Consider the following 26620-nt stretch of genomic DNA (forward strand, 5'->3'; position numbering starts at 1 on the left):
TGAAAGAAGGGCTTCCAATCAGTACTCTGCACTCTTTATCAAAGAAAACTAGATTTCAAATAGAAAAGACTCAGAATTAAGTAAATAGTACTTCAGCACTTCAGTCCTATAGTTTTGCGCTTACCACTGAACTTCTGGTTCATTCTTCTCACTGGAAGAAGATTCCTTAATTGCACAGTTGTTGCCAACATCTTCTGGAGCTGCATTATAAACAGTAGTTGGCAGTGGTAAAGGTAGGCTTGCAGCGTTATCAGTTTGCTCCCCGTTTTCACCACTGTTGTTATACCCATCATTAGCACCATTGTTACTACTCGTATTTCCTCCACCAGCAGCATGAGGAGATACAGTAACCAGGGGGAAGTTTTCCGTCTTTGAGCCGCTTTTTCTAGCTTCTCGTTGTCTCTTACGGTATTCTAATAAGGATACCTAGAGAGAAAAACAAAAAAAAACAACCCCACAACCCAAACATTAGAGGGAAAGTTGACTTGTTTCCTTTCTGACACTTCTGATAAAATGTATTCTTGCAGTAAGACATACCATTTACTTGGTTCTAAAAGAAAGTGGGGATGGGTCAATGCAGTGAACTTACAGGGTACTGAACAAGTAATGACTGTAAGGACGATGTAAAGAAAAGGTACTGCAAGAGAAGGAAGCATGCATTTTGCCTCAGGGAAGACGCAGAATATGATGCAGGTCAGCAAAAGGGTGACTGCTGAAGTCACACTGTTGGCTGAAGCTACGAGGGACTTTACAGCTTCTCCTGGAACTGCAGCATGAGGAAGACTACACTGACATAGAAAAGCTAATTTTAAGAGACATCACATCCTGCTCTCAGTCTGACTCCCTCATAAGAAAAACTCGCTATGCTTCTGCTTCACTCTACTGCATAAATCAAAGCATTCTGCAAGTTCTTCATACATTTTTCTTAACGTATAGAATTCTCAATTTAAAGTTTCATTTTTTTCCCCGGTTTATTTTGAATTTGTGTCTTTACTGCACTCTAAAAGAGACTGGTTAAGAACATACTTTAATGCTAAATTCCAGGTAAAGTTTATTACCAAAAATGATGACGCATGAAGGGAAAAGTAGTTTCTAGTTTATATATGTATGTATATGAAAAAAAGTGCAATCACGCAAAAATCCATGTTTAACCGGCTTAGTCCTCAATAAAAAACAGTCATCCATTTGAAGTGGGATGAACTTACACAACAATCAGAGAAGACAGAGGAGCAAGTGCCCATAAAAGTGTTGCAACATGAAAAAACCTCCTTTAACAACTGTGCAAGGACGTTAATGTCTTATGTGATCCTAGAGAAAGGCTTCTACTGTTCTACAAAATTCCTGATTTCTCACCTTCTCCTTCAGTGAGATTCCCCCCTCTGCCCTTTACACTGTAAAAAGATTCATTTTTTGCATGTGTCCTTGCAAAGCCCAAACCCCATTCTTTCAGGAGTACAGATACAGTTTTCCCTGTTTGTTTCTTCAAACTGAGACTTTTAGACTGGAATCCTGGGGGTGTCAGGGGGAAGTCACACCTTGTTTCATCTGGGATTAGTGTAGCATAAGCCCTCAGCAGTGACAACCAGACAGAATCCTTGTCAGCAAGAGAAAGGGGAGAGGGTTACTGAAGCACTAAGTGTTGCTGGGATTTGAAAAGAAATTAATTTAGCCTTCGGACAAAGAAGAATGTGAAGCTACAGAATTTTGGCTTCTTTTATGTTTTTTTTAGCTTTGCCAAACAGCAGGGTTACAGTAACAAGCATGGGATCTATAAAATTCTCAAGGTCAGGACCAGGCAAGAACAGAGGTCCTACTATCTTGCCTCAAATTAAACATAACTGAAGCAAAATAAACAGAAATCCAGTTCTGATGGAGAACCTAGGAAGAATGAATTGTGAGTGCTCCCTAGCAGCATGCTCCAGAGCACAGGGAAGGAGGCTGTGTACAGGGGGGTGTGGATGGGACGCATGTACACACACAGAATGTACCCCCAACCCCTGATTGTTCCTTCCATGAAGAAAATAAATCACAGCTTTCAAACATGAACATTTACTACCATCTGTTGACACAGAACTGGCACGCTGCTGCACTGGAGACTATTACCTTCCATGTTTGTCATCCTTTTGCAAGGAGCAACGGGAGTCTAACCTGACAGTAAAGTACAGTCAAAGACAGTTATGCAAGGGGACTTCCAGTTCTGGTTTGAGTTGCTCATGACCACACAACTTACCTACAAAAACTGTTTCATGAGACTAGCAAATTTAGATTGTGCTTATTTTTCAAACACTATATTTCATTAAAAAAAAAAAAAGAAAATTAAGCCAAGAAGAAGATTTCTTGCAACTAAGGACTTCTGTGTAGTTCTAATAATGAAACCAAGGTACCTTAAGTATATAAAAAAAAAAAAGTCAGAGCTTTAAAGACTGAGTATCAAAAATCTGTTAGTGCAATTTCTTGCAGTAATTCGTAACAAACATTCACAATATATGATCTCTATGATGCTAGTACATATTCTGTATAACAGAATATTGTAATACTTGGTGGCATAAGCAACCATTTTCAAACCTGAAAGCAATCACTTATTGAGCACTTATGTTAAGACTCATATGAATAAGTGAATCTGTATCTATTACTTGGAAAAAGGAAATTTACTAATGGATATAAGCAACTTTACTGTTTGCTCTCCGTTATTTCCCCTGAATAATGTCTACTACATAGCAGTATCTAAAAATGAGCCATTAGTTGTTTTTTTATTATATTATGGTTCTTTCTGTTATAGAAACATCACTAGCAGACCATGTAAAAGAGACCAAATGATTCTTAAAGTTATAACCTTTTTCTTCTGTGGAGGATTCTGGGGTGTGCAATTTCCATCCATCAAGTTGTCATTATTGACAGTCCTTCCAAAGCCAGATGCAATTCCATCTTCTGAAGTACAAAAAACAGATGCTTCCATGAACATGCCTCTAGCATCGTCTTGAATCAGGCACTTTGACTCGCTTATTCTGAATCCACCTCCTACCTCCAACTGATGTGAAGGAGTCAAGTCCCTCAAATTAGAATTCATTGAGAAATTTACACCTGTCCTGTCGGGACTTTTTACCCAGGAAGAATAAATTGTGCCCCGTCCACAATGAGCAGTTTCTAATTGGCTGTTTGAATCAGTCCTATCATGTGTGGGGGCTTCCAGGTTTTTATGCAGTGCACTTTGCTCAATTACTTCGAGTCCCAGCTGGAGCTCTGACACAGATTCCATTTCTCCAGTGCACTGCCGTGTGACATCAGTCCTATTCCTTGGACTGGAATATCCAATAGTCTTTATTTCTTGCAGGCCCATTTCTGTCATGTTGGAATTTCTGAAAGAATTCAGTGCTAGAATCGATGCTCTGTCATATCCCTGCATGAAGAAAAAGCATGTTAACTATTTTTCCATACTGCAACAAAATTGCAACTGACATTCAGTTGTGCCTATAAATGGAATTAAAGGCCTTCCAGTACCATCAATATATCTATTTTTAGGAAACACTACCTATTTTTAGCCAGATATTTACTTCTACTATTGTGACGTATTAGGTGAAAGTATTTTAATGAAATCAACCAAACATAATAACAACATTAACCAAAGTCAAAATAAACTTTAAATGCCAGGTTTTGTTTATGACTGGCAGAGGAAGGGGAGGATCTTCAACAGGAGCAAGTCCCTGGCCAAGAAGTTACAAAGCACTTGCTTCACTTCAACATGAAAGGGATCTTCAGTGTCAAAACATTTACTTCAAGAAGAAAATAAAATAAAAATAAAAAAAGAAAAACTTTTCTGAGACACTTTTGAATTTTGAGACAATATTAAAACGAGTATTCTGTAGAAGGAAAAAAAAGTTACTTAAGTTACAGAAACTTCTTTTATACTTCTTCAAACTGTATTAACCATGAAGAAGCCAGGACATATGCATGTCTGGAAGTAGCTTTTCTAAAGCACCATGTGTTAAGGTATTCATGAATCCTTTTAAATTATTAGTATTACAAAGAGAAAGCTCCTAAGTAAAACCTCTCTTTTCAAGTCAGATAAACATTAAAATGTTTAATTACAATAGTGTAGAAGTAATTGTTAAATCCAGTTGATAGCTATGATTGTATGAAAAATTTTGTGCATTTCAACATTTGTTAAGATTTTGACCTAAAAAAAAAAATATCCACACATGTGCTTAACTCCCAGGGGAGAGTATCTGCATCATTCATTGACATGACTCACCACAAGTGAAAGTCTCCATTAGTGTAATACACCAAGTCTTTTTATTGTTACTTTTTTTTTACCTATTTGTTTTAGGTGCCACCAAGTTTGTAGTTTGACACCCTTACAACTGTGCAGTTATCACACTGAATTTGAGCTCCACCTCGCTGAGCAACGTAACCTCACTCCTCTGTGCCAGCAGAAGGTCCCTGTGGCACCCCAGTGGCCCCACTACCGGCTTCAGCCCAGGAGGCTGCGAGTATTCCAACATATTCCCAGGCACGTTCCAACAGCACTTACTGCTCCTGAGCTAATCCACCTAAACCCATTTATTACCTTTCTGCTCTGCTCTCTTGTTTTGAGCATATTTAGGCTCAACAAAAACAATTAAGAGATGCTGGTAACAAGGAGAAATGTTAATTTAAGTCTAACTACAACCTGAAAAGCACAAGTGTTGTTTTTCTGTTCTTATCTGTAAATTGCAGTAGTTACTCCTTTCTATGGCAGCCATCAGGATTTTTAAGCAATACAGAAAAAAGAGGAGAGAGAAACCAGTTTCAAATAGAATATAAAATAGGCAAAGTGGAAATATACAATAATAAGCAAACACAGCCTGTAGGGAAGCCACCCTTTATATTCCAGGAAACTTTCAAATGCTGATGAAAAGCATTTTCTAAGAACAGTGCAGCCATACAGGTGCAATCATGACACCATTTGCGGTTTTTGGCAAGTATCCTTACCTCTTGACTGTAAGCTCGCCTTTTTATTTCTGGGGAACTGTCAGGTGAGGAAATATTCTAAATAAATAAGAAGAAATTGCAAGTCAATTTCTTTTTTAGCCTGGAGAAACATAAAATATCCCCTTATAGCAGGAGTGCAAATACTGATTTACACTAGAATGTGTAAATGCATTCTCTGAACACGCTGAAATTCATTTAAACCTCACCTCAAAGTGCATGGTATTGCCATGTAGACATGGAGTTACAGGAGTAACCGGTGAATATATGGGTTTGTAACCATTTCTACAAGCTTCGTCTTCCGTTTTTACCCGAGGAGGAGTAGCAAACAACGATGGCTCGGAGGCAGTGATGTCGGCATGAGTCGGTGTGGCATACGGAGAAGGAGTAGGTGTGGAGGTTTCTGAGAATGCAGACTCCAACAGCTGATACAGTCGTCGTTTTTTTAGTGGTGTGGTTAGATCTGCGTGTTAAAATTAGAAAAGAAGCTAGAAGAGATCTAGATACAGTAATCACTTACAGTTGGTTCAAGTACTTGATGTAATGAAATTACAGACTCCACATTAAAAAATTTGTAAAATCGCAAAAATCTCCTAAGGGCAGGCTTCCTGAAAGCTTAACTCTTAACAGTCTACAGACTTCCTAAAAAATAAACTCTTCACAGACTACAGATATATCAGCAACTGAAATTTGTGTGCTAGGATGATGGGAGGAACAGTCAATGTTTCCACAACAGGGAACGTCAACTTCTATGCATTTTTAAGACAGTTCATCTAAAAAGTGGAAATTCCAAGTTCAGGACTGTACACAGGAATCATCTGATACACCCCATATCCTTAGGGAACCGTGTTTAATTTTTAGCATGTATCCATTTTGTATTATGCCTAAAAGGCTAAACAACTTCTCCCCTGTGTACAACACTGGCCCACTGAATTTAAAAGAAATTCTGAATATACATAACAGAATGGAAGATTAATTTATAATCTAACCTCTTAATATTCATGGTCAAAAACATTACTCTCTTGTTGACTGTAAACACTATGAGATATGGCAGTTACTTATATAGTATACGTTAAGGGGAAAAAAAATCCCAACCACTATGCAACTAAGCATTTCTTTCAAAGAAAGCATCAGAAAACAGTGCAAATATCCCCGGAATTTTCATTAGCTCATCACTTTAAAAACCACAGTCTTCCACATTTAACTACTTTGACAGAGCTCTTATGTACTGCATTAGTAAAAGCTTCACCTGTTAAGGAACAGCTGTCATTCAGTAATAAAGGACTTTTATTTTCACCATTGATGGCTGGACTTCTAGATCTCTCTTGTGACGGTGAACTAAATCTATCAATCATTGATGAATTTTCTTCTTCCAAAGCCTGCTTCAACCAACGCTGTAACAAAACAAGTTCAAATCAGTGACTTTACAGTTCAATGATAAGTGTTTCAAAATGCGATACACATGGCAGAACTGGTTTGCCAACCAGCCTTTTTCCGCCTGAATTCAGGCTAGCAAATAAACTTTTTTATTTTAAATAAATTTTTAATTAATAATAACAGGGGATGGGGAACCACAGTGAAGGGAAGCATTACCTTCTTACAAGAGCCAGTAATGTTTTCCACAGGTTCTTTTTTCCTCCTCTTTTCTGAAAGGAATGGTGAAGTAAAACGAATATAGTGCTTTGGAGTTGAATATACATGTGGACTGTAAGTGAGACCTGGTAAAGAATTCAGCTGAGTAGCCAGAACTTCAGGGTCGGTAGTTATGCGTAGAGGCCTTTCTGATAGACTCTCTGTAGGCTTCCCTGTTTTATCACTCTTTTCACTTAACCATTCACTGACCAAGTGCTGAACAGAGAGAGAGAAAAAAATTAGTGTTTTATGAGGCTTTTATCAGTGGCCTTTAGACATTTTTTTAGTCTAGTTATTCACCTAGTCAACTGTTACACAAACCAGAAAACAGCCAGTTTCCAGGCTGCAAGTTTAAGAACACACAGGGCAAGAATGAGGAGTTTTAGTAAAATAATGGTGACGGCAGAAGGAATAGAGAAGATTTCTCTACATACCAAAGTTTTGGGGGTTTTGCTTTTTGGGTTTTTGGGGGTTTTTTGGTGTTGTTTTTTTTTTTTTGGTAAACTAACATTTAGTTCTTTTGTATTTAGTTCTCACTGAACGTATGATACATGTGCCCACATCAACTGAACTTACGATGTGAATTTAGTAACAGAATTCCAACAAAAATTTTAAACTTGTGCCTGAGCAACTAAGCTTAGAATAGTGTAACGTTAGCATAACAAAGTAAACTCCTCATCAGATTCCCATACTGTCAGGACTGTGCTTCAGCCAATGTGTCAGGCTTGAACATTCCTCTCTATTGCAGTTGCAATAAATTGCAACACATTTACTAAGCCACACTTGCCAAAAAAGGGTATTCTTTCCTAGCTAGTTCAGTGTTTTTGAAAAACCCGCCAGCGGATTTTAGTTCCTGTTAACAGAGAAACTAACCTCCTAAATTTTACAGTAGTTCAACAAAGTGAAGAACATGCAAAAATAGCACATTAAATATTATTAATATGACAGTAAGGCTTTAAAATTAAATACATTATGATAATCTGCGTTAAATTGCTCATCTTCTGGGGTGCATCAAGAAGAGTGAGGCCAGCAGTTTGAGGGAGGTCATCCTCCCCCTCTACTCTGCCTTGGTGAGGCCGCACCTGGAGTACTGTGTCCAGTTCTGGGCTCACCGGTCCAAGAAGGACAGGGAACTGCTGGAGAGGGTGCAGCAAAGGGCTACCAAGATGATCAGGGGACTCAAACATCTCTCTTATGAAGAAAGACTGAGGAATTTGGGTCTCTGCAGTCTGGAAAAAAAGACGGCTGAAGGGGGACCTTATCAACACTTATAAATACTTAAAGGGTGGGCGTCAGGAGGATGGGGCCAGGCTCTTCTCAGTGGTGCCTGGTGACAGGACCAGAGGTAATGGGCACAAACTTGAGCAGAGAAGTTCCACCTAAACATGAGGAGGAACTTCTTTACTTTGAGGGTGGCGGAGCCCTGGGAACAGGCTGCCCAGAGAGGTGGTGGAGTCTCCATCTCTGGAGACATTCAAAACCCACCTGGACGCGTTCCTGTGCAACCTGCTCTAGGTGACCCTGCTCTGGCAGCAGGGTTGGACTAGATGATCTCCAGAGGTCCCTTCCAACCCTATGGTTCTATGATCTTTTACAAACTTATTTATATGTATTAATTCATTTTTAAAGGAAGATTTTCTCCTCACTTAGGGTACGCTGGGTACAATGCAATGAGACATTTCAGACATTTATCCTCAATACTATGAAACAGCCAAAAAGTGCAGTACAACTGCCTTCTCAGGTAACTTCCTTCTTTTTTGGTATGCAACATGCAAAAAAAAGATTCTAGTCTCCCCTCTGACAAGAATTTAATAGTGACGCAATAAGCAGGGTTACAGGATGGCTCAGGTGCCTTTTGAAAAAAAATAAATCTAAGTTAAGTATGTTTGGGCATTTAAAATAAAACCATCTTGAAATTGTTGTTCATGAAGTTTCAACCCATGACTTCCTCCCTTTTCCCCCACACCAAATAAAATTTTCAGAACTTGTAAAGTGCACTGAAAATGAGTCACTTTTTAAATGCAGTCTATAGAATTTTAAAGCAGAAAGTTCTACTGCTTCATTCACACTTGCAGATTTAAGATTTTTTGATGCCTTTAAATATTGTAGCATTTCTTCAAGCTCATTGCAATGCAGCCCAATAAAATAATAAATTAAAAACAAAGCTCTACAGAGAATACAGAATCTTCCCTCCGAACACACACATAAGTTTTGAGGGTTTAAATCCATTCACTTCAGAACAGACATCTTGGAAGTACTAGAAGTTAATGACTTCAACTGAGATATTGTTTGCTACCATTAAAATACCTTCTAAAACATACGATGAACAACGGAAGGCAACTTTTATTTCCTCCCCCCTCCCCCCCCATTTTAAATTAACAGCTTTAATTACGTTTTTGTTATGTCTGTTTTTTCAGCCCTCTTAGAAAGTACTTCCCTTAGAAAACATCTGTTCCAAAATTGTTCTGAAAGATGTATTTTGGAAGTCTCTTAAAGTCCAAAATATCTTCTAACAACGGATGCTACACATACCCTTAATCTCTTGATTTATAACCAGTAAGGGGCTATATAATGGTGATTTTTAAATGAGTCAATTTTTTAAAAAAAAACGTGTATGTAGTTCATACTGATGCAGCAATCCGTAATTTTTTAAAACTCTGTTAAAGTCCATCCTCTTCTCCCCGTCCCTTAAGAGACATACCTTCTTTGTTTTAGGATACTTAGTAGGGCATTTATTAAGTGCTGGAGCTTCCGTTTCAGTAACCATTTCTGTAACAACAGTTTCTGTTTCAGGCTCAGCTACCAGTGCAGCATTCTCAGTTTCATTATGTTGTGAAGTTACTTCCACGTCAGGAGAAGATGGCTGGATGTCTGAACACATGCTGACAGTTCTGTGTCGTCTACGTTGTTGTCCAATGTGAGTTCTACTCCGAGAGAAGCTTTTTCTCTGTTTAGCTCTATTAACTTTGGCTGGGGTAGGCTTGGTGGCAGTTTCTTCTTTTGCTGGTTCCTGGTACAAAATAAAAGTCTAGTAAACAGATCCCACACACATGTAAAGCTACTTATCTTTCTTAAAAGAAAGTGTCAGTTCCCGCTTTACAGGTCCAAAAGGCCTTTATCTCATTTTTGTTGTTAGAACTAGAATACTTCAGATATAGTATTTTTATCCTTCTTCAAGGCAAACTAGAAGATTTCCTGTATTTCCTGCTGTATCATTGACAGAGTATTCACACACACCAGTCACTGGTCAGATCAACACAGATTTGTTTAAGAATTGGCATACCACATTCATTCACCTATAAGCTAGAAATCAGCTGCTTACATCATGATGTCTTTCAGTCCAGTAACATTTTTGTAATTTATAGTTTACTAACTGTTCTGCATTGTCATAAAAGGTACTTAACAGCATGCTGACATAAATTATCCAGGGAAACAACCTGAACTGAGAATCTATAAGATTATTTGCAAGGTAAGAAGCGCACTAGCATCCAGCAACAACAAAGAAAAAAATGTTTATGAAACATTAAGTATCATTAAACACCTCCTACCCTGAACTTCAAAGAGAGACTGAATTACACAGCTGGTATGTGTGTGTGTGCACATTTGCATAAACTAATGTAACTGAAAGTCCTCATAAATGGATTCTATACGTATTTTCTTGAAAAAAAAATCAGGAGATAATACAATATAATGTCAAAGAACTATACAGATTTTGGTCAAATGCATTCGAGTTCAGGGGAAAAAAATTCATCCACCTCCACATGCAGCTCAACATCCAAACATACAAGTATGCCATGCTAAAAACTAGCTTTAAAATAAAGTTACTGATAACTACCTGAATAAATTCAGCATCATTGAGAATCTGTGCTTCCTTGCATTCTGATTTAACCTCAGTTTTTGCTGTGCTGATTCTTTCCAAAGCCTGTTCTCTTCTTTTTTCTCTTTTTTCTAGTCTGGCAAAAGCTTGCAGGATAGCTTCCATTTTCCGTTCTTCTCTTGTCTGATGGATTTAATAATAATCATGATCAAGTTTGTCATCAGCTTTTGTGTATGTAAATATGTAAATAAATGTGGTTGGGTTGGTTTGTTTGGTTTTTGGTGTTTTGGTTTTTTTTAAGTATTTCAGAACATGTTCAGTGCATGTTGACATGCAGATCAATTTCAGGGAAAACTCAGAGGAAAGCGAGATGTTAGAATGACTACTATTATTACAGACTTCTGAAGAAAGGCTTGCATTCATACCAACCCTGACAAACAAGAGTCCTGCTTTGTATTTCAGAACTTGATAAAAATAGTGATTTACTAGCAAATCAATGGCCCATAAGCATAAAAAGGACACATAGCTCTGAGCCACTTACCTGCATGTATGGTATTTAAAAACAATTAAATACTAATGACCAGAAAGATATGAAATACTAATACATGCACGAAAGAACAACAGAAAGCTCCATTATCCCTCTGACTCAATTTCCCAAGCGTCACAAACTACATCCAAACATAAAAAGCTACAAACTACAAGTCAAAAAATCAAAACTACATCAGATTCAAGTATCACTATTTCAAAGGTAACAACAGGAGCTAAATTTTCTGTCTATCCATAATTCAGATCCTAGAGCTATACAGAGGCAGATCTCTTCATCTGCCCAGAGCTCTGCTTAAGACAATGCAGGAGGTGGCAGAACTGGGGGCTTCTATCACAAACTTTTTTTTTTTTTATAAGTTCCTGCAGCTCAAGAGGGCATTGATATAAACACATTGTTGCTATCAAAGAAAGAAGAATACCCGCAAATATATTGCTCATATGAGTGAACGAGGAACCCAATTTTGTTTTGCCACTGAACCTGCCTTTGTTTCCTTGGTAAAATGCCGGAATTCAGGCAAACTTGCAGTTTCTTGAGAGCAAAACCAGTACAACCAACAGAATGTGATGAGAATTATTCCTCAAAAGCATGACAAGACGCTGTTATATGTTAATATTAGAGCTCATGCTGTCTGTCTTCAGATTTCATATTAAAATATACATTTTACTTAAGAATATTTTGCTTTCTATTGTCTAATAAACACAAGTATAATCAATTTTGCTACTGACAGCGTTGTAGGAAATACTGACCAAAAGGAATGAATACCCAATCCCCTTTTATTTTTTTAAGGTTCGGGCAGATGCAGACAGTTTTGGTGCCACCATGAACTCCACTTATCAGAAGTTCTGTGAGCACGAACAATAAAATGAAAGTTCCAAATATTAGTATTTCATTATACAACTTGGTGAAAATTTAACCAGTAATTTCAAGTATCTCACATTTTGAATGCCCCCCCCCCCCCCGCAAAAGGCACACTTAAAAATGTCAGTTTTCATAACATTGTTCTACCAACCTCTGAAAATTAGGATTTCTGAGGCTTTCTATGTTGGGACCTCAAAAAAAATTAAGCAGTCAGGCAAAAATCCTGACTCCCCGTACTATCTATAAAGTGGCTATTACAAATAACATGCAATAAAAAAGAGTGAAAAAAAAAAATCTGCATGATTTCTACAACAGCATGTTTAAAGGCAATAGAAAATTATATACAGCTGAAGATAAAAGCAGGTTTTTGTCAGGAAGCAATGATCAAGCCAGATGAAATGCTCTCAAACAGCAAGCTTTTCATTTTAAGTTCAGGTTCATGTAAGGATCTGACTTCATATATACTCAGATTCTACAAGCCTACAAAAAGGCAGCAATCAGCATGGGAAGAGCAGGTGTCACCAAGCCTTAGTGACAACTTTAGGCAGCTACTTGCTTCCCAACTTACCATCTTCCTCTTCCTTTCTGCAATCTGCTCCTCTGATTCCATTTCTACTTCATTGCTAATGGGAGTTTTTTCTTCTATATCATCAATAAAATCTGGCTCCTGAAAGACAGAAACAACTGCTTTACAGAAGCTCCACCGCTCTGGCAAATGAGGGAAAACTAAAAGCTACACAGAACTAAGAATCCTCAGAACACTACAGCAAAAGTAACCACACCACTAAATCAAGACACAAATGTGAAAAAAACTAACATCCACTTCATATAAACCTGTAGATATTATCACTTTTCCATTCTGACCTTAGACACATTTGTATCTTTTTTCTTTAGCATGCTACTTTATGGAAATTTTGGGGTTCCATCCCCACTCGCCCACCTCACCAACCAAAAAAAAAAAAAAAAAAAAAAAAAAAACAGAATTAAACCTCCAAACCAACAGAAGCTTTTGGGCACTAACACTGGCCACTGATACAGCCATTTTATAATCTGTTGAACAATTAGGAGTTTTACATTACACCCGCATTAAAAAACCCAAACATCAGTTTTAATGAAATAGAATGAATGTCAAAGGAGACGTTAACGGACAATTACATAGAAATTCTTCTCAGTTCAAAAGTGTATTCTATTAAAGTTGCATTTTCCATTTACACTCTCACTACAGAATCTAATAACAGTGCCATACCATAAGGAAACACAAGAGTTAGGTAACTAATAATGGTTTCCGATTTTGGGAAGAAAAAAAGAAAAAAGAAAAAAAAAAGATGAAACAGTAGCTTTGAAAAGATTTTAAGTGTTCACTAGTCCTATAGCAATTTCACTTTGACTTGGACTACACAGGTTTGGGGTTTTTTAACATTTGTCTTAAAAGTGTATTTACGTTTTCCTGAACACTTTCTTTACCTTGGCATTATTTATTTCACCCCAGGAAAAAAACCTATTAATCGACTGGCTTCTATGTTTAGACACAAGTTTTAACAGCTTTATTCTTCTCACAATTCCTACTGTTTTAAGTTCTGGTTTAAAAATAATACTAGTTTTCCTGTGACTGTTTTATATAAGCACTGTACATTATGTTAAAAGCTTGTGAGAAGGTTCCAAATACCAGTTATCACTTGTTAAAAAACAAAAAAATCACTTAAGATGAGAAAGTTTCAGTGTTGCCTCTGGAGATCCTAAGTCAGTCACATGCCATGCCTTCTGGACTTCCAAGCATTTTTAAACTATTTAGCTACTAAAACCCCAGAACAATTTGATCATTTTAAGAAAACTGGGGGTCAATATGCTCATTTTCACCTTATTTCCTTCATTCTTAAGTGATGTTAAAAGATTAAGAACTTGGAAATGGCTCCCTCCCAGAATAACTCCTTTCTCTCTGCTACTAAATCATCATCAAAAACCATCATATAAGAAAAAAAAGATTTTAAAAATCACCACCATCACCCACCCCAAAAAAGAAAGAAAAGAGAGATAGTTACAAGGTAACCACCTTCTCATATTAAATATTTATCTTTAATAGCTGTTCTGCAAGATTAATTTAATAATTCATCTCAAGATCTCTCCCACTAGTTCTTTCAAGCTAACATATGAAAAGAAAGACTAATTTAAAATTGACTACCATGGTATATTACCAGGTAGCTTTACTATACTATCCACCTGTTATCCAGTATTCAGCTTCAAAAGACACCTTCCTCCTCCTGACTCCCCAAACTCCATTTAATCTTGCACACAGAGCTGCAGTCAACACTTAATATTCTGGGTTGAAGTTTTGTTTCAACAGGAGGGTTACTTATTGCTACATTTAAAATACTACGCTTCTGAGTAATGCATGCAACTAACCAAAATACACTTCAGGGTGGACAGGGAGCTCCTGAAAGCATGACATGAGGCTTTCACATTAGAGATCCACAAAAAACATGTAAGAAAAACGTAGAGTTTAAACTGGTATGGGAACGAACGTATCTTTAAATACAATCAAATATTCAGGAAAACTGAGAACAGTTTAAAAAATTCTAAACAGCTTATCCATCATTACCCCATTCAGTGACTTGTTAAAATTCCTTTAGTAACTACGAAAGGACAGTATTTGTGTTTAAAAGCTTTTCTTTCTATCATCTTTGTGCCAATACCTGATTATTAGAAATGGACAGCCTGAGGGGAGAGAGCTTCCTCTGTTTATTATCTGCAATTTTCATTTTGGTGGCTGCTCCTTCACAGTCCAATGTGATGTTCTGATTCTGAGTCTCCTTTTCTCTTGAAACATCTTTCTCTTTCTTTCCCTTTTTCCTTCTGGTTTCATACCCAGTATTGATGTTTTCTGTAGGTTCAGAACGTCTGAGAACTGGACATTCAGGATTTTCTTTGAGGCAAGCACAATCCACTTTGTATTTACTAAAAGTAATTAAATGTGAGAAGGCGTATTTTGATTAGGTTGTACAGCAATGAGACTTTTCAACACTAAATCACACAAGCCGATACGTTTCACATTAAACATTTGCTATGATGCAAGCCAACCATATTAAAAGCAGTTGGCTCAAGTTTTCACCAAGATATACAATACTACTGTAATTCAAAAATCTTATCTACTGATCAACAGAATTTGTGTCTGTTTACCACATGGGAGTTCTTTTAAATTCAAGGTTAGTCTTTGCTTAAAAGATGGAAGATCTCTAAAACCTGAGTATATCCTGGGTGGAAATATGACCACCACATTAAATAAATTAACAGACACATAGAAGGCAGAGTTCTTGCTTTATGCAAAGACGGCAGAAACTATTTACAGAATGAGCACGCTGGAAAGAACTCAAGAGTCACCTTGAACAATTTTAAGTTTCACTTAGATATGTAGGAACTGTTATTCAAACACATTCAACTTATACAGGCTGTTAGCTGCAGGTATTAAACACAACTACTACATATTTTTAAAAGGATGAATAACAAAATGACAAAAAAACCATCAACCAGGCAATTTCTCAGAATGTCTGCATGTGAGGGATGTAGGAGTATATCTATAACACTGAGCAGTGCAAGTATCTTGAGTTAGTCTGAATCCAAGTTGATTAATACAGGTAGTATCCTACGGACATAACTAGTTCAGGTCATAAGTAGTTCATGTAGTGAAGTCACATCTGCTCGGCACTACACCCAAGCTGACTTACAAGCAGACCACAAGAAAGTGCATGACCTTGGTGCAGCAAAATGTGAAACAGTTAAGGACTGCTTCTGAACCCAACTAAGTGCACATAAAGACACAGACAGGCTCTTTCTAAGGTTAGTATTAGCCTACGTGTTCCTGCACAACATACCTATACCCTAGAACATTTCCTACTAGCTAAGAGAAATCATTACTAGATTATATCACTCAAAGGCCTTATTTGGCCATCAGATTTCAAAGAGGTGTTTGAATAGCAATGCCTACCTATGCAAGTGGAACTTAATTATTTCCTTTACTATTTCAAAACGATGCTTACAAACAATGGGAACGACTCATGAAAGCTTTCCCCAACTCATCAATGGGGCAGTGGTTATATTCAGGAAAATGCGTAATAGGTTACAGAACCTAAGGCACTATGCATTCAGTGTATTTGAACGTTCTTAATCATGCATTAAACAAACGCTATTTATAACTAAAACCCACAGACACTGTCTTCCTGAACTTACACTGCAGAGTCACTCTGAAATAAACAGGGCATTATCAAATAGTTCTAGATTTTCTTCCCTCTACTGTGCCCATACTAAGGGACACAAATTTTCAGAGTATATCTTCATTCATATTCATCTAAGTTTGTATCTTTTCCACATCATTTTTAAGTAACTGCAACATTCATGAAATTAACAACACATATGTAGTAATAAAAATACAGAGGAAACCCTGCCCACACACACACTGTTCATTGTAAATACATAGCTTAAGGAGCCCTGTTATTAAAGAAAGTAAATGATATAAAAACAAGTGTGTTTTTTGCAACATAACTTTGCAACATAACTTAGTAAGTATTAGATGTATTTTACAACACCATGCTTAGATACTTACCAATTTCCGTAATCAAAATCAAATGCTATGGTAATCTCTGCTCCCTTTGGAATGTTATGGATGGAGTAAATGTAAAGATGAATTGTTCCATCTTCAATTATATGCCTCACCTATATTCAAGAGAACATTATTGTATTATCATGAATTAAGCTGGGCTTTTTTGGTTTTGTTTGTTTGTTTGTTTGGGGTTTTTGTTATTCTTATGGGGTTTTTTCCCCCCCCGAAAGTACCTGTATAGAAATTGTAGGGATTACTCAAATTTTAAGTCAGGAAACTCAAGGAAAAGGGGACTTCTAAGTAAATAAAACCTAATTTATGTATATGCTCACCTCTGCATTTGGCGTACATGAACGCCTGATGAATCGAGCTTCGTTTCCAAAAGTCCTTGCATCAACACACATTTCTAGTCCATGGAATTTGGAATAAAACAAGACAAATGGGTATGGCCTGAAAAAGATACAAGAAAAACAGAGTTTTATCACGTATAAAGATGCCAAATGTCACCGATTTCTCACATTAACTTTGTAACATGATGTTTGGCATGATACACTAAATTTGTGTGTTAATCTCAGAATGACAAATTTCTATTTAAGCTTTGTGATTTTAACTAGTACATTCTCCACATGTGTTCTCAGAATACCAAAAGTTTGATTACAGCCCTGAATGTAATTCTTCTGCATAGGATCTGAAGGGAGGAACAGCAACAGGGCAAGCACTAGACATGGAAGACATAAGGTTAAGATTCTTCATCTTTCTTAAACCTTTCTTATGGCAGCTCCTAAAATGAAACTCAGGTGGAAATCTGTTGCCTCGTAGAATCATCTGAAAAAACAGAATAAAAATAACACCCCCACACCCCTGCCTAACACCTGCGGTTATCACTAGCACCCAACCTTCCTGAAGAAAGGGGGGACCTGCTTTGCCAAGACACGCTTTAAGTTCTGCTATAGCAAGTGCCAGGGAACCCTTCCATCTTTACTGAGCAAAAGCTCTGTGTTCTCTTCTCCAACAGGCCTCCTGCAATGTCCCAAGTAGTTGTGTGTGCGCAGTGAATGGTAGAATTGAAAATGGCCTACAGGAAGAAGGAAGCAATCATACATCACTCAGTAACTTAACCAACTTAACCAACTCTGGCAGTAAAAGGGCCCAAAGTTGATCTGTGCCGGATTCTGTTCTTGGACTGATGGACTTAAAATCTATTTCTCTCACAATAGAGAGTATCTTTGCTGTTACCTTCTGAATTATTTTAGGATGGCAGAACTTGCCAACCTCTGGTTTAAGGTGCACAACTACCTAACTGAGAATGCGGAATCCTGTAATCAGGGAAGAACAAAGAAAGAGGGAACTAACTCCTGAACAGATCTGTAAGGACGTCCAGAAGAGAAGGGGGAGACCAGATTCCAGTTGCAATTATTTTTAATCAGACAACAGTAAAATGCAAGACCATGCTGGTAACTAAGAGTCACTTGTACTTGAAGCAAGAGTTTGTCAAAAACATGTTTTAACAGTCAACCTTATTAGAACATTTGGAATAAACAAACCTTTTAAAGAAATATCCATTAGCTTCAAATTGTTCTCTCAGCATGAACTTTCCTCTGTATTCAATAATAAGTGCATCAGGAGGCAAGTCTTTGGCAGCTTTTAGAATCTTCTTGTTTTTTTGCACGTAACTCTATAAAGACATAAGTAAGTTTATGAAGTATTATTTTCTATCATTTTTCTATTATTATTAACAGCAGATTATACTTTCACAGCTACTAAACAATTCTATATTAACTAAAACACCCTGCTTTTTGCAATTAAACCTCCAGACTGATTTGATTAAACTGTTCTGTTTCCTTACCAACGCAGCTAGTTATGAATTTAGATCAAGGAATGTTTTAGCCCTAGTTCTCCAGCACATGGCTGAAACCCAACAAATTCATGTTCTCACAATTCAAGTACTATATCCCTCTCCACTCAACTCTCACCACCACTATGACGAACTGCGGCATTGTTTTGCATAACACTTTCAAAAGGCTTAAATTCCTTCAAACAAAACAAAACATGCAAACATAAAAGAACATTCATGATCCATTCAAGGTAACTGAACAGAAAGATAACAAAATAATAAGAAATCTGGAAACTCACATGATTCTTTTTTTATTATTTCCGTATCTTTAGATGGAAGGATGGCCTTTAATTAAAAACCAATACATATCCTGACAATTAGTGAACTCACACTTCTCATAACTCTCATCACCAATCAAAAAGGAAGTAGCCTCTATGTAGGCAAAAGGCTCTGTAAGCAGAGATATACCTCTGAGGAGGGTGTCCCATATGCCATGATAGTCTTTGAGGAAAAGCAGCAAAGATGCTTCCATTAATCTGCTACAGTAACTACTCCTCAAGATTCCTGCTACAAAATGCTATGCTCTGTTACATGGCTCTGATTTTAAGCCGTCAAGTAACTGATGTTAAGGACAGAAAAACACACTGCACAATTTCTTCATAAACTAGAAATTACAAGAGTAAAAAATAAAAAAAATCCGTATCAGAATATCACCTGCCATCAGAACATCCTTCATGAACTACAATGAAATTCTGTTCTATTGGAATACCTAAACATCTAGAACAGACTTACTGTATCTTAAGAAAAATGTGGACAATTAACATGTTGATACACATATCAGAAAAAAAAAAAAGATTCCAACTTTAATGTTTATGGTTGGCCTCAATTATCTTAAAGGTCTTTTCCAATCTATACAATTCTATGATTCTATGACCTACTCTAACCACTTCTGATATTCCTCACAGAGCAGAGAAACAGCAGCAGCAAAGTTTACTGCATTACGCTCACCACAAAAGACAGTCTAAGGACAATCCGATGTTCAGGTTCAGGTCAGCACCTTAGTTATTTTTATGAGAACTGATATGCAAGTGTAAACATAATCAGGGGTGATATAGGATGTATGAAAATCAATTATGAATTCTGAAAAAGCTGTTCAAACTCTGATGCTTAGATATGGTGAGACAAGATACAGAAAATGAATGTGAAGTCCCCTTTTTTCTTTTTTTTATTTGTTTGTTTTAAGGCATCTAAATGGATATCTTTGTCATAGCACAAAACCAGCAAGCATGCAGTAAACACAACATGACATAGCTCATTACCTCTACCGGAGGCTTGAAAATCAGATTGCTGGTGTTGACTTCTTTTTTGTCATTTCCATTGCCTAATCTCAGAGCTATTTTTTGTGCCTCTCTCTGGACACCCTCGCTGTACTGGTTATTATTTGCTTCTTCATAACGATCCATCCATGCCTTGATTTTAGTTTCCCATCCGAAGTTTGAACTGTCAGTAGGATCAATCTCTGGAGCTGAGCCCTAAAAATTGAAGTAAGTGATGAGATATTACAAGGTAAGGAAAAGATATTACAATAAAAAAGTAAGTCTACAAGACACAAAATGAAGGGCAAAGGTATGCCGCTGATTTAGGGGTTGGTTGTTTGTTTTTTTTAGGAAGTCCGGTATAAAATTTTGCATTACTTAAAAGCACCGAGTTGAATACAGTAGCATTACATTTGTCCTTGTATGAATTTTATTATTTCATAAATATTGCCCAAGTTCAGCAATACATTCCCCCTTCAATAAGGATTCTAGCTTTTAGTGGGATGAGAATGGAGACTGACATCATTTTCTCCCACAACTGCACTGCATCAAGAATCTGTGAGTGCAGGAGTTGGCGGGTCAGATATCCCTTCCTACTCAACTTTTGTGGACATATGCAAATATAAAGAACTCCAGCTTCCATTCTACAATACACAGTTTTTATTTTCCCCTTTCAACTTCAAGGGTCACGCTGTATCTTTTTTCCACTTCACATCTTACTAAACTTTACTAATTCTATACCTACAACATTAAGGTTGTGACTCTACTGTTACAGGCTTTGCACAGATCATTTCTCTCCCCTTATCCATTCCTCACTAGACAATTTTCTTCTGCAATGCTTCAGATCCTTTCACTTTTAAAGAAAGTGCCATTGTACCTCCAGACCTCACAAGCAGCAGCCAGGCTGCAGCCAACCAATGCTCCTTATGGACAGCAGCAGCCAACCAACGCTCCCTTTTCTATCCACCTGAGCAGAGACACTATTAAACATTAATAAAACAGCAAGTAGTTCAGCAATTCAATTTACCTCTTATGGATTACATTTCTTTTGTGCATCAAGAGAACCATACACACAAACAGTATTAAAAAAGGTGTGATACTAAGAAAACCACAAAAAACCACAATGGAACCTTACAAAACACCACATTCAAAAAGCACAAAGTAAGAGATTTTTCTTCCCCAATTGTGTCTTTGCTATTGGCAAGTCAAATCTTATGTATCTGAAGTGCAAATTGTGTCCCACTTGCTTTTATATATTCCAAGGATGAATGAACTATTGGAAATACCTAGTTTTCACACCATGTGTATTTTTATCTCACAGAAAATTTAAAGATTGCTGTGACACTTAGATCTTACAAAGCAGACATCCCAACACAATTCCTTAAAACTACGCCAGCACTACTGAGTAGAGTCCCACCAGATGAGTACACGTGGGTACAACACAGCAGAACCGCTAATTTAGCTTCCAAATGCAATATAGTCATTTCATTCTTTTGCTGCTTAAATCTATGAAAAGCTGGAGCTACTAAGTTCAAATGAGGTCTGCACCAAATTTTACTCCCTTGCATAGCACAAACAAGCCCTAATTCTTCCACTGGTTCTTGAAAACCAAGTATTCTCAGAATAAAAATTTACACTATACTATTTCAGTTAACTTTGCAGGACAAAAAGATCTAGTACTCATGCCTTAAATTAAAATTACTATGACACATATGTAGTACATCAGTTATCAAGAGTATTTTAGTGCTTAACATATAGCCCCAATTGCACTCTAGATGCTTCGTATTAAATTAAGTAACGTACAATTATGGTTTAAAACAAAAACCAAACAAAATCTCATTACCTTTACTCGCGAAGATTTCCTGGATCCTTCTCGGAAAGCCTGAAACAATACATATTTATATTCTTCAGAGGAAATACAAAATCTCTTAAGGAACTCAAAATTTATTAACAAATTAACAGCTTCTCAACGTGGACCACCCTCAATAAAACATGTAAGATGATGACAACAGAACAAACTATGTTGAAATCCCAAGACGGTAATATGTTACATCTCAAAATACATTTTAAAAAACAATTCAGCATTCCAAGCTAAGTGCATACTATGTGTTAGAGCAACTAGTCCAGGTACCCTTACCTTTCTCCCATATGACAACATGGCTCTCTAGAATTTCAGAATTCAAGGCAAAGTAACTGAAAAGTTACTTACAGAACACTCCATACTTATCAAGTAAATCTGTAAATTGCCCACATCCTTCTCCACACTATTTATGGAAAGAGGTGAGGGGGAAGCAAGTGTCACAAATGTCTCACAATGTTAACTTTTGAAAGTAGTTTGTCGTTCTACAACAACATCTCGTTCTTTCCATCATCTCACACAATGTTGTGAGATAACAGAAGAATATGCAGTAGTAAGTTTATATTCAGAACTGTTCATTGAAAAGGAAACATTTTACTCAAGATTTCCAAAGATACTGGTTACTAATTCTGACTTCTAGTTTGAAAGGACAAAACTCTCATCCAAGCCAGTGAAACTGAACTGCACAAAGGAACTTGTCAGTTTAGGAAATTCCATGTACTTTACTTCTTCACATATATTATATTTGTCTTCACATACATTGTATTGTTCACACCTGTAGCTAAACAGTATAATGTCAGTATCCTGTTTACCAAAGTAGTTTAGTTGTTAACTTTCTGACGGCACACTTCCACACAATTTCAACTCAAATAAATGCACATGAAGTCACATCAGGACAACTGACAGCAAACATTTCTGATCTTAAAACAATCCACAAAAAAGAGTTTCAGACACAGAATTCTTCTTTGGGTATCTAAAGCCTGTTCTGCCCCAACTCTAACCACATCAAGTGGTCCAGTAAATTCAATTCCTCCTTCCAAATTCCGCCTTGATTATGAAATGGAACTTCCGTGGCTAGTACATATTAACTTGAACTGGGGAGGCGGGGGGCAGGACAGTAAGAGGCAGGGAAGATTGTACCATTTACTGCAGAATATTACATTTCAATCTAAACTCAGGTAGTAAAATATTATTACTAACAGCAGTCTAATTTTTAAAACAGTGTCCCTTGGTAAGAGATGTTACATAGTTATAATTTATAACACAGAGGTAATAAAAAGAGAAATTACATTCACTTACTTTTTTACATTTTGCTATGTTCTGTTCTTTTTCTCCACTTTTTTTCCTTTTCTTATCATTGACTTTTGTAACTCTTGTAGCAGTTAAAGTAATTGTAGTTGGTGTGTGTTGAAAAGCAGTGTACAGTTCCACAGGAACCTCATCACCACTCTCTGTTGCGCTGGTATCCCCATCTTTAAAACAAAGAACATTATGTAAACGGTGAAATACTGCAGAAAGAATACTCACTAGTTACCCTACACTTGCTTTTAGAAAACAAAAATGCATACTGACAAATGCTTCAGGCACTCAGATGCAAAATTCACCAACAGTTGCAACAGCATGAAAACTAATGACCAATGAGAAGCTGGTAATTAACAGATGTTTGTAATGCCAGGTAAGAAAAAGATACCAGATTAATTCTGTTTTCTGAACGGAATTATATAAACATATTCAATTATAAGCAAAATTAGAATCAGAACAAAATTGGTGAAAAATTATTTGTTAACTCATTCACTTATATATAGCTTTTACTTGTAATATGGCTTTAGGATTTTCTCAGATGACTGTACATAGAGGGGATTAAAATTAATGAATGCCCAGACTTTCTTGTGAAGCCCTATTAATCAGTCACGTGTAAATTGTAATTAACTACTTCAGCTATGATTTGGAGTGTCAAGTGCCTTTTTCAGGGTAAATATGTCAATTTAGCCAAAAGCCTTCTCTCCTCAAAATCCCCTAACAGTAACATTCTACTACTCAGGGAAGAGAAAAGGGAAGTCTATTTTACTTGTTAAAACAAGATCATACACAAACTGACAGATACTTTTTCTTTGTGCTGTGCACCCACAGACCTAAAAGCAAAGCCTGAAATTTAGCATACATCAGCATTTATGTCAGACAAATACATTTCCTGACCTGAAACAGGATTACCCTAGTTCTGTCAAGATGAAAGGCTGTGAAGTATGTGAAGGACTGGAAGCGAGATTGTGCGCAGAGATAGACTGGTGTTCACATGGGCTCAGTATGGACTTCTTGTATTTTATCAGCTTTTACAAATATTCTGCCTTCAGTGAATCTACTTCACACTAAGCAAGACTTTTTCTGAAACTGTATAGAAGCAGGCTTTACAAATATTTAATGTGAGAGCAGAGAAAACACTCATTCTGAGCTCAGAAGGATGTTGCCTTAATCAGTGTGCTCAACAGTCCTAATTCTTGAAACCTTCTTTACTAAATAAAGAACTCCAGCTACTGGTAACTCTGGATTTTTCTTGCTCACAACATTCCTTAACAGGATTCTTCTGTGCATAGTAAGCAATCCAATTTTACCATCTTGGTCGTTCTTCTGAACAATTTATTAGGAGCTGATGAAGTTTTCTCAATTTTTTTACATCTCTGCTGGGACTATTTTCTGAACTAGCATGAAAAAAACCACATAGAAGAAATGTCTGATCAAAGAATGAATAGTAGAATAACCAATGATTGAGAAATGAAAACCCAAGGGCCTCTTGAAATGGTCAATGTTTGTCATCCATGGACTAGTGCCTACAGAATCATTATGTCACAGGCAGACACCTCCCCCCAACCCCGGCCCCAACACCCCAGAAAAACCCCACCAACACTGTCTTCCTTAGGGAAGCAACATTTCACTATTGTTGTCTACACTGTGCCCTAACTTACTGTAAAGAGTAATTACCTCAACCGAACACATAATTACAGAGTTGTTTTGAGACACTCCTTCCTAACCTACATAACCTGCTTTCACTTTGAAGAGCCTTAGTAAAGCACACTAAGGGAAGATTCTGTATCTTGGAAGGCAAGATACAAACTCTCCAAATTTCACAAGAAGTTACGGGCCCAGAGTTATTTCCCCATAAGCAGCAAGTGATTTCATCAGCACTAATTTCAGGACCAGACAGCTTGAAGCAACATCCTTGATCAAGTTACACATCTAGATACTATATCCTAAAAAACAAACATAAAAAACCCAACACCCCCTCCCAGCAAAATCCAACAAAAAAAACCAAACCCATGATGTCCAGGACAGAACTGACTAGGGGCTTAAAGGTGCTCACTCCACCGAACCACAGTAAGCAATCCAATGCATAGTAAGGCACATCAGAATTACACTTTTATACCAGAACAACAAAACCAACACCACCACATACAACCACAGGCCCAGGACAATGGATTTAAAATGTTGCCGGGGAAAAAAGGTGAGGCGGTTACACATAAAAGTTTGAGACTGTCACCAGATTTCATATCATGTGAAATGTTCAGTTAAAAGCTCATTTTTTGAGGCAAACCAACTGATCTACTACTTGCTCCCCACTGTTTAGCTTCAGATGCAACATGGCTAAACCAGCAACGTTTTAGAAATCTTTACAATAAAAATCATTATACTGTAAAGTATTCTCGTATCTAAATGAAAAGAACTCAAAGAACAACCAAATAATGCAATCTTACCTTTAATAAAACACCTTTAACTTAGTAATAACTAAGTTACAAGTAACATTCCACTGCTTTTGAATAGTTAAAACATTTAAAAGAAACATTCAAATTGATGCCACTTTTGCTTTTCCTTCTTGGAATCACCTATAAAAATTAGCCATTTTTATGAATGTCTGATGGTAGACAGTTCATACCTAAAATTACTTTACGTCTGATTGAACCATGTAATATCAGTCAACATACAAGAAGCACATTTAGCCAAGCAAATGTACTGACTAAATGAAAATTAACTAGAGATGCAAGCATACATTCAAGTTATGTATTATAAGTCACTGTAACTAATTCTGCACTTCAACTGAGACTAAACAGGATTAGAATTTGTCTTTGTTTTTACTCTGTTTTGGTACTTAAGATTTACCATTTAGTGTTTCTTTTCCTATTGAATACATAGAGCAGATTTAAAAGACCATCAGAATTAAGAACTGAACATGAACATCAAAGGTAAAAATCTCTTCAGCTCCTTCTGCAATTTTGATTCTCCCTCTTCCCTGAAGTTTATGGTAAATGATCAGATAGTGTGCCTACAAATCCTCAGAGATGACTTAAATAATGGACCATCAACTTCTCCTGTCTTGTATGTAAATTCAATTTCATCCTTACAATATCATCATACCACTTACTGAGCTCATTAACTCCAAATTAATTATAATACGTAACTTGTTCTATTATTTTAATAGAATACTCAAAAAATAATTTTAAACTCTAAATAAAGTTTGTACTATCTAGTTGGTCAACCAAAACATACAGTTTCATTTTGTTAAAATGAAGACAGACAAAAAAATTATTGTAGTGTTCTAAATAAGTCATTAATGACTTAAGGCAGCTTTGCACTGGACAGCAGAAAGTACAACTGCACCAAGAAGCACTACTAAATCTCACACGCTTCTAAGCCACATCACACACTTCAGAATTTTCTGAAGGCATCTGAAGTAGGCAGAAGGACCTTATCTGCGTGGTGTTTTTTTAAAGAAATCCTAAGACACACACACACACACTTGCATGTACCCCAGTACTTGAGACATGATTTGGAAGTAAAACATGTTAAGTTTAGGAGGATGACTTCCTCCCAAATTACGACTTTTGTAATACTTGAAAGTATCACTTGTCAATCAAGAAACCCATGACACATTTTGGTAACAGCTGGACAGAACTCCTGACAAGTTAGGCTGGCTGAGTTGTGACATTCTTTAAGCGGTATGAGAGCTAATTTCATAGAGACTGAAATAGGTACTTGCACTACAAGCCTCATCTAGTTATCAAAGGCCAAAAAAAATGCCAAAACACGATATAATTGTATTACCTAAGCTTAGCAACTTTTCTCATTGCCAAAACAACCCCCAAAACACACCAATACACACACAGAAATCTGCAATCAACAAATGAGAATTAGGATTCCCTCTCAAAACTATGC

The 26620-nt window shown here is 36.8% G+C and overlaps 1 protein-coding gene across 6 annotated transcripts in view; it reads right to left on the minus strand.

Moving 5' to 3' along the window:
• The window catches only part of KMT2E (lysine methyltransferase 2E (inactive)), a 62258-nt gene that overhangs the window by 5537 nt on the left and 30101 nt on the right, over window positions 1-26620 (minus strand). For 5 of the 6 annotated variants that reach the window (XR_010069558.1, XR_010069559.1, XM_063323470.1 and 2 more), the window contains 16 exons: window positions 22718-22890; window positions 21404-21442; window positions 19564-19776; window positions 17955-18085; window positions 16743-16860; window positions 16414-16523; window positions 14510-14771; window positions 12388-12486; window positions 10433-10597; window positions 9299-9607; window positions 6559-6813; window positions 6215-6359; window positions 5175-5428; window positions 4969-5025; window positions 2834-3397; window positions 125-426 (listed from right to left, as the gene is read on the minus strand). Coding sequence is in view for 4 of the 6 variants with exons in the window: in XM_063323470.1 (XP_063179540.1) it covers window positions 125-426; window positions 2834-3397; window positions 4969-5025; window positions 5175-5428; window positions 6215-6359; window positions 6559-6813; window positions 9299-9607; window positions 10433-10597; window positions 12388-12486; window positions 14510-14771; window positions 16414-16523; window positions 16743-16860; window positions 17955-18085; window positions 19564-19776; window positions 21404-21442; window positions 22718-22890 (3196 nt within the window). In the remaining 2 variants the exon portion in view is untranslated. The remainder of the gene's footprint in view (window positions 1-124; window positions 427-2833; window positions 3398-4968; window positions 5026-5174; window positions 5429-6214; window positions 6360-6558; window positions 6814-9298; window positions 9608-10432; window positions 10598-12387; window positions 12487-14509; window positions 14772-16413; window positions 16524-16742; window positions 16861-17954; window positions 18086-19563; window positions 19777-21403; window positions 21443-22717; window positions 22891-26620) is intronic. The other variant, XM_063323472.1, reaches the window with a different exon arrangement.

Source organism: Chroicocephalus ridibundus, chromosome 1 (genome assembly GCF_963924245.1).
Source record: "Chroicocephalus ridibundus chromosome 1, bChrRid1.1, whole genome shotgun sequence".
Classification (NCBI taxonomy): domain Eukaryota; kingdom Metazoa; phylum Chordata; class Aves; order Charadriiformes; family Laridae; genus Chroicocephalus; species Chroicocephalus ridibundus.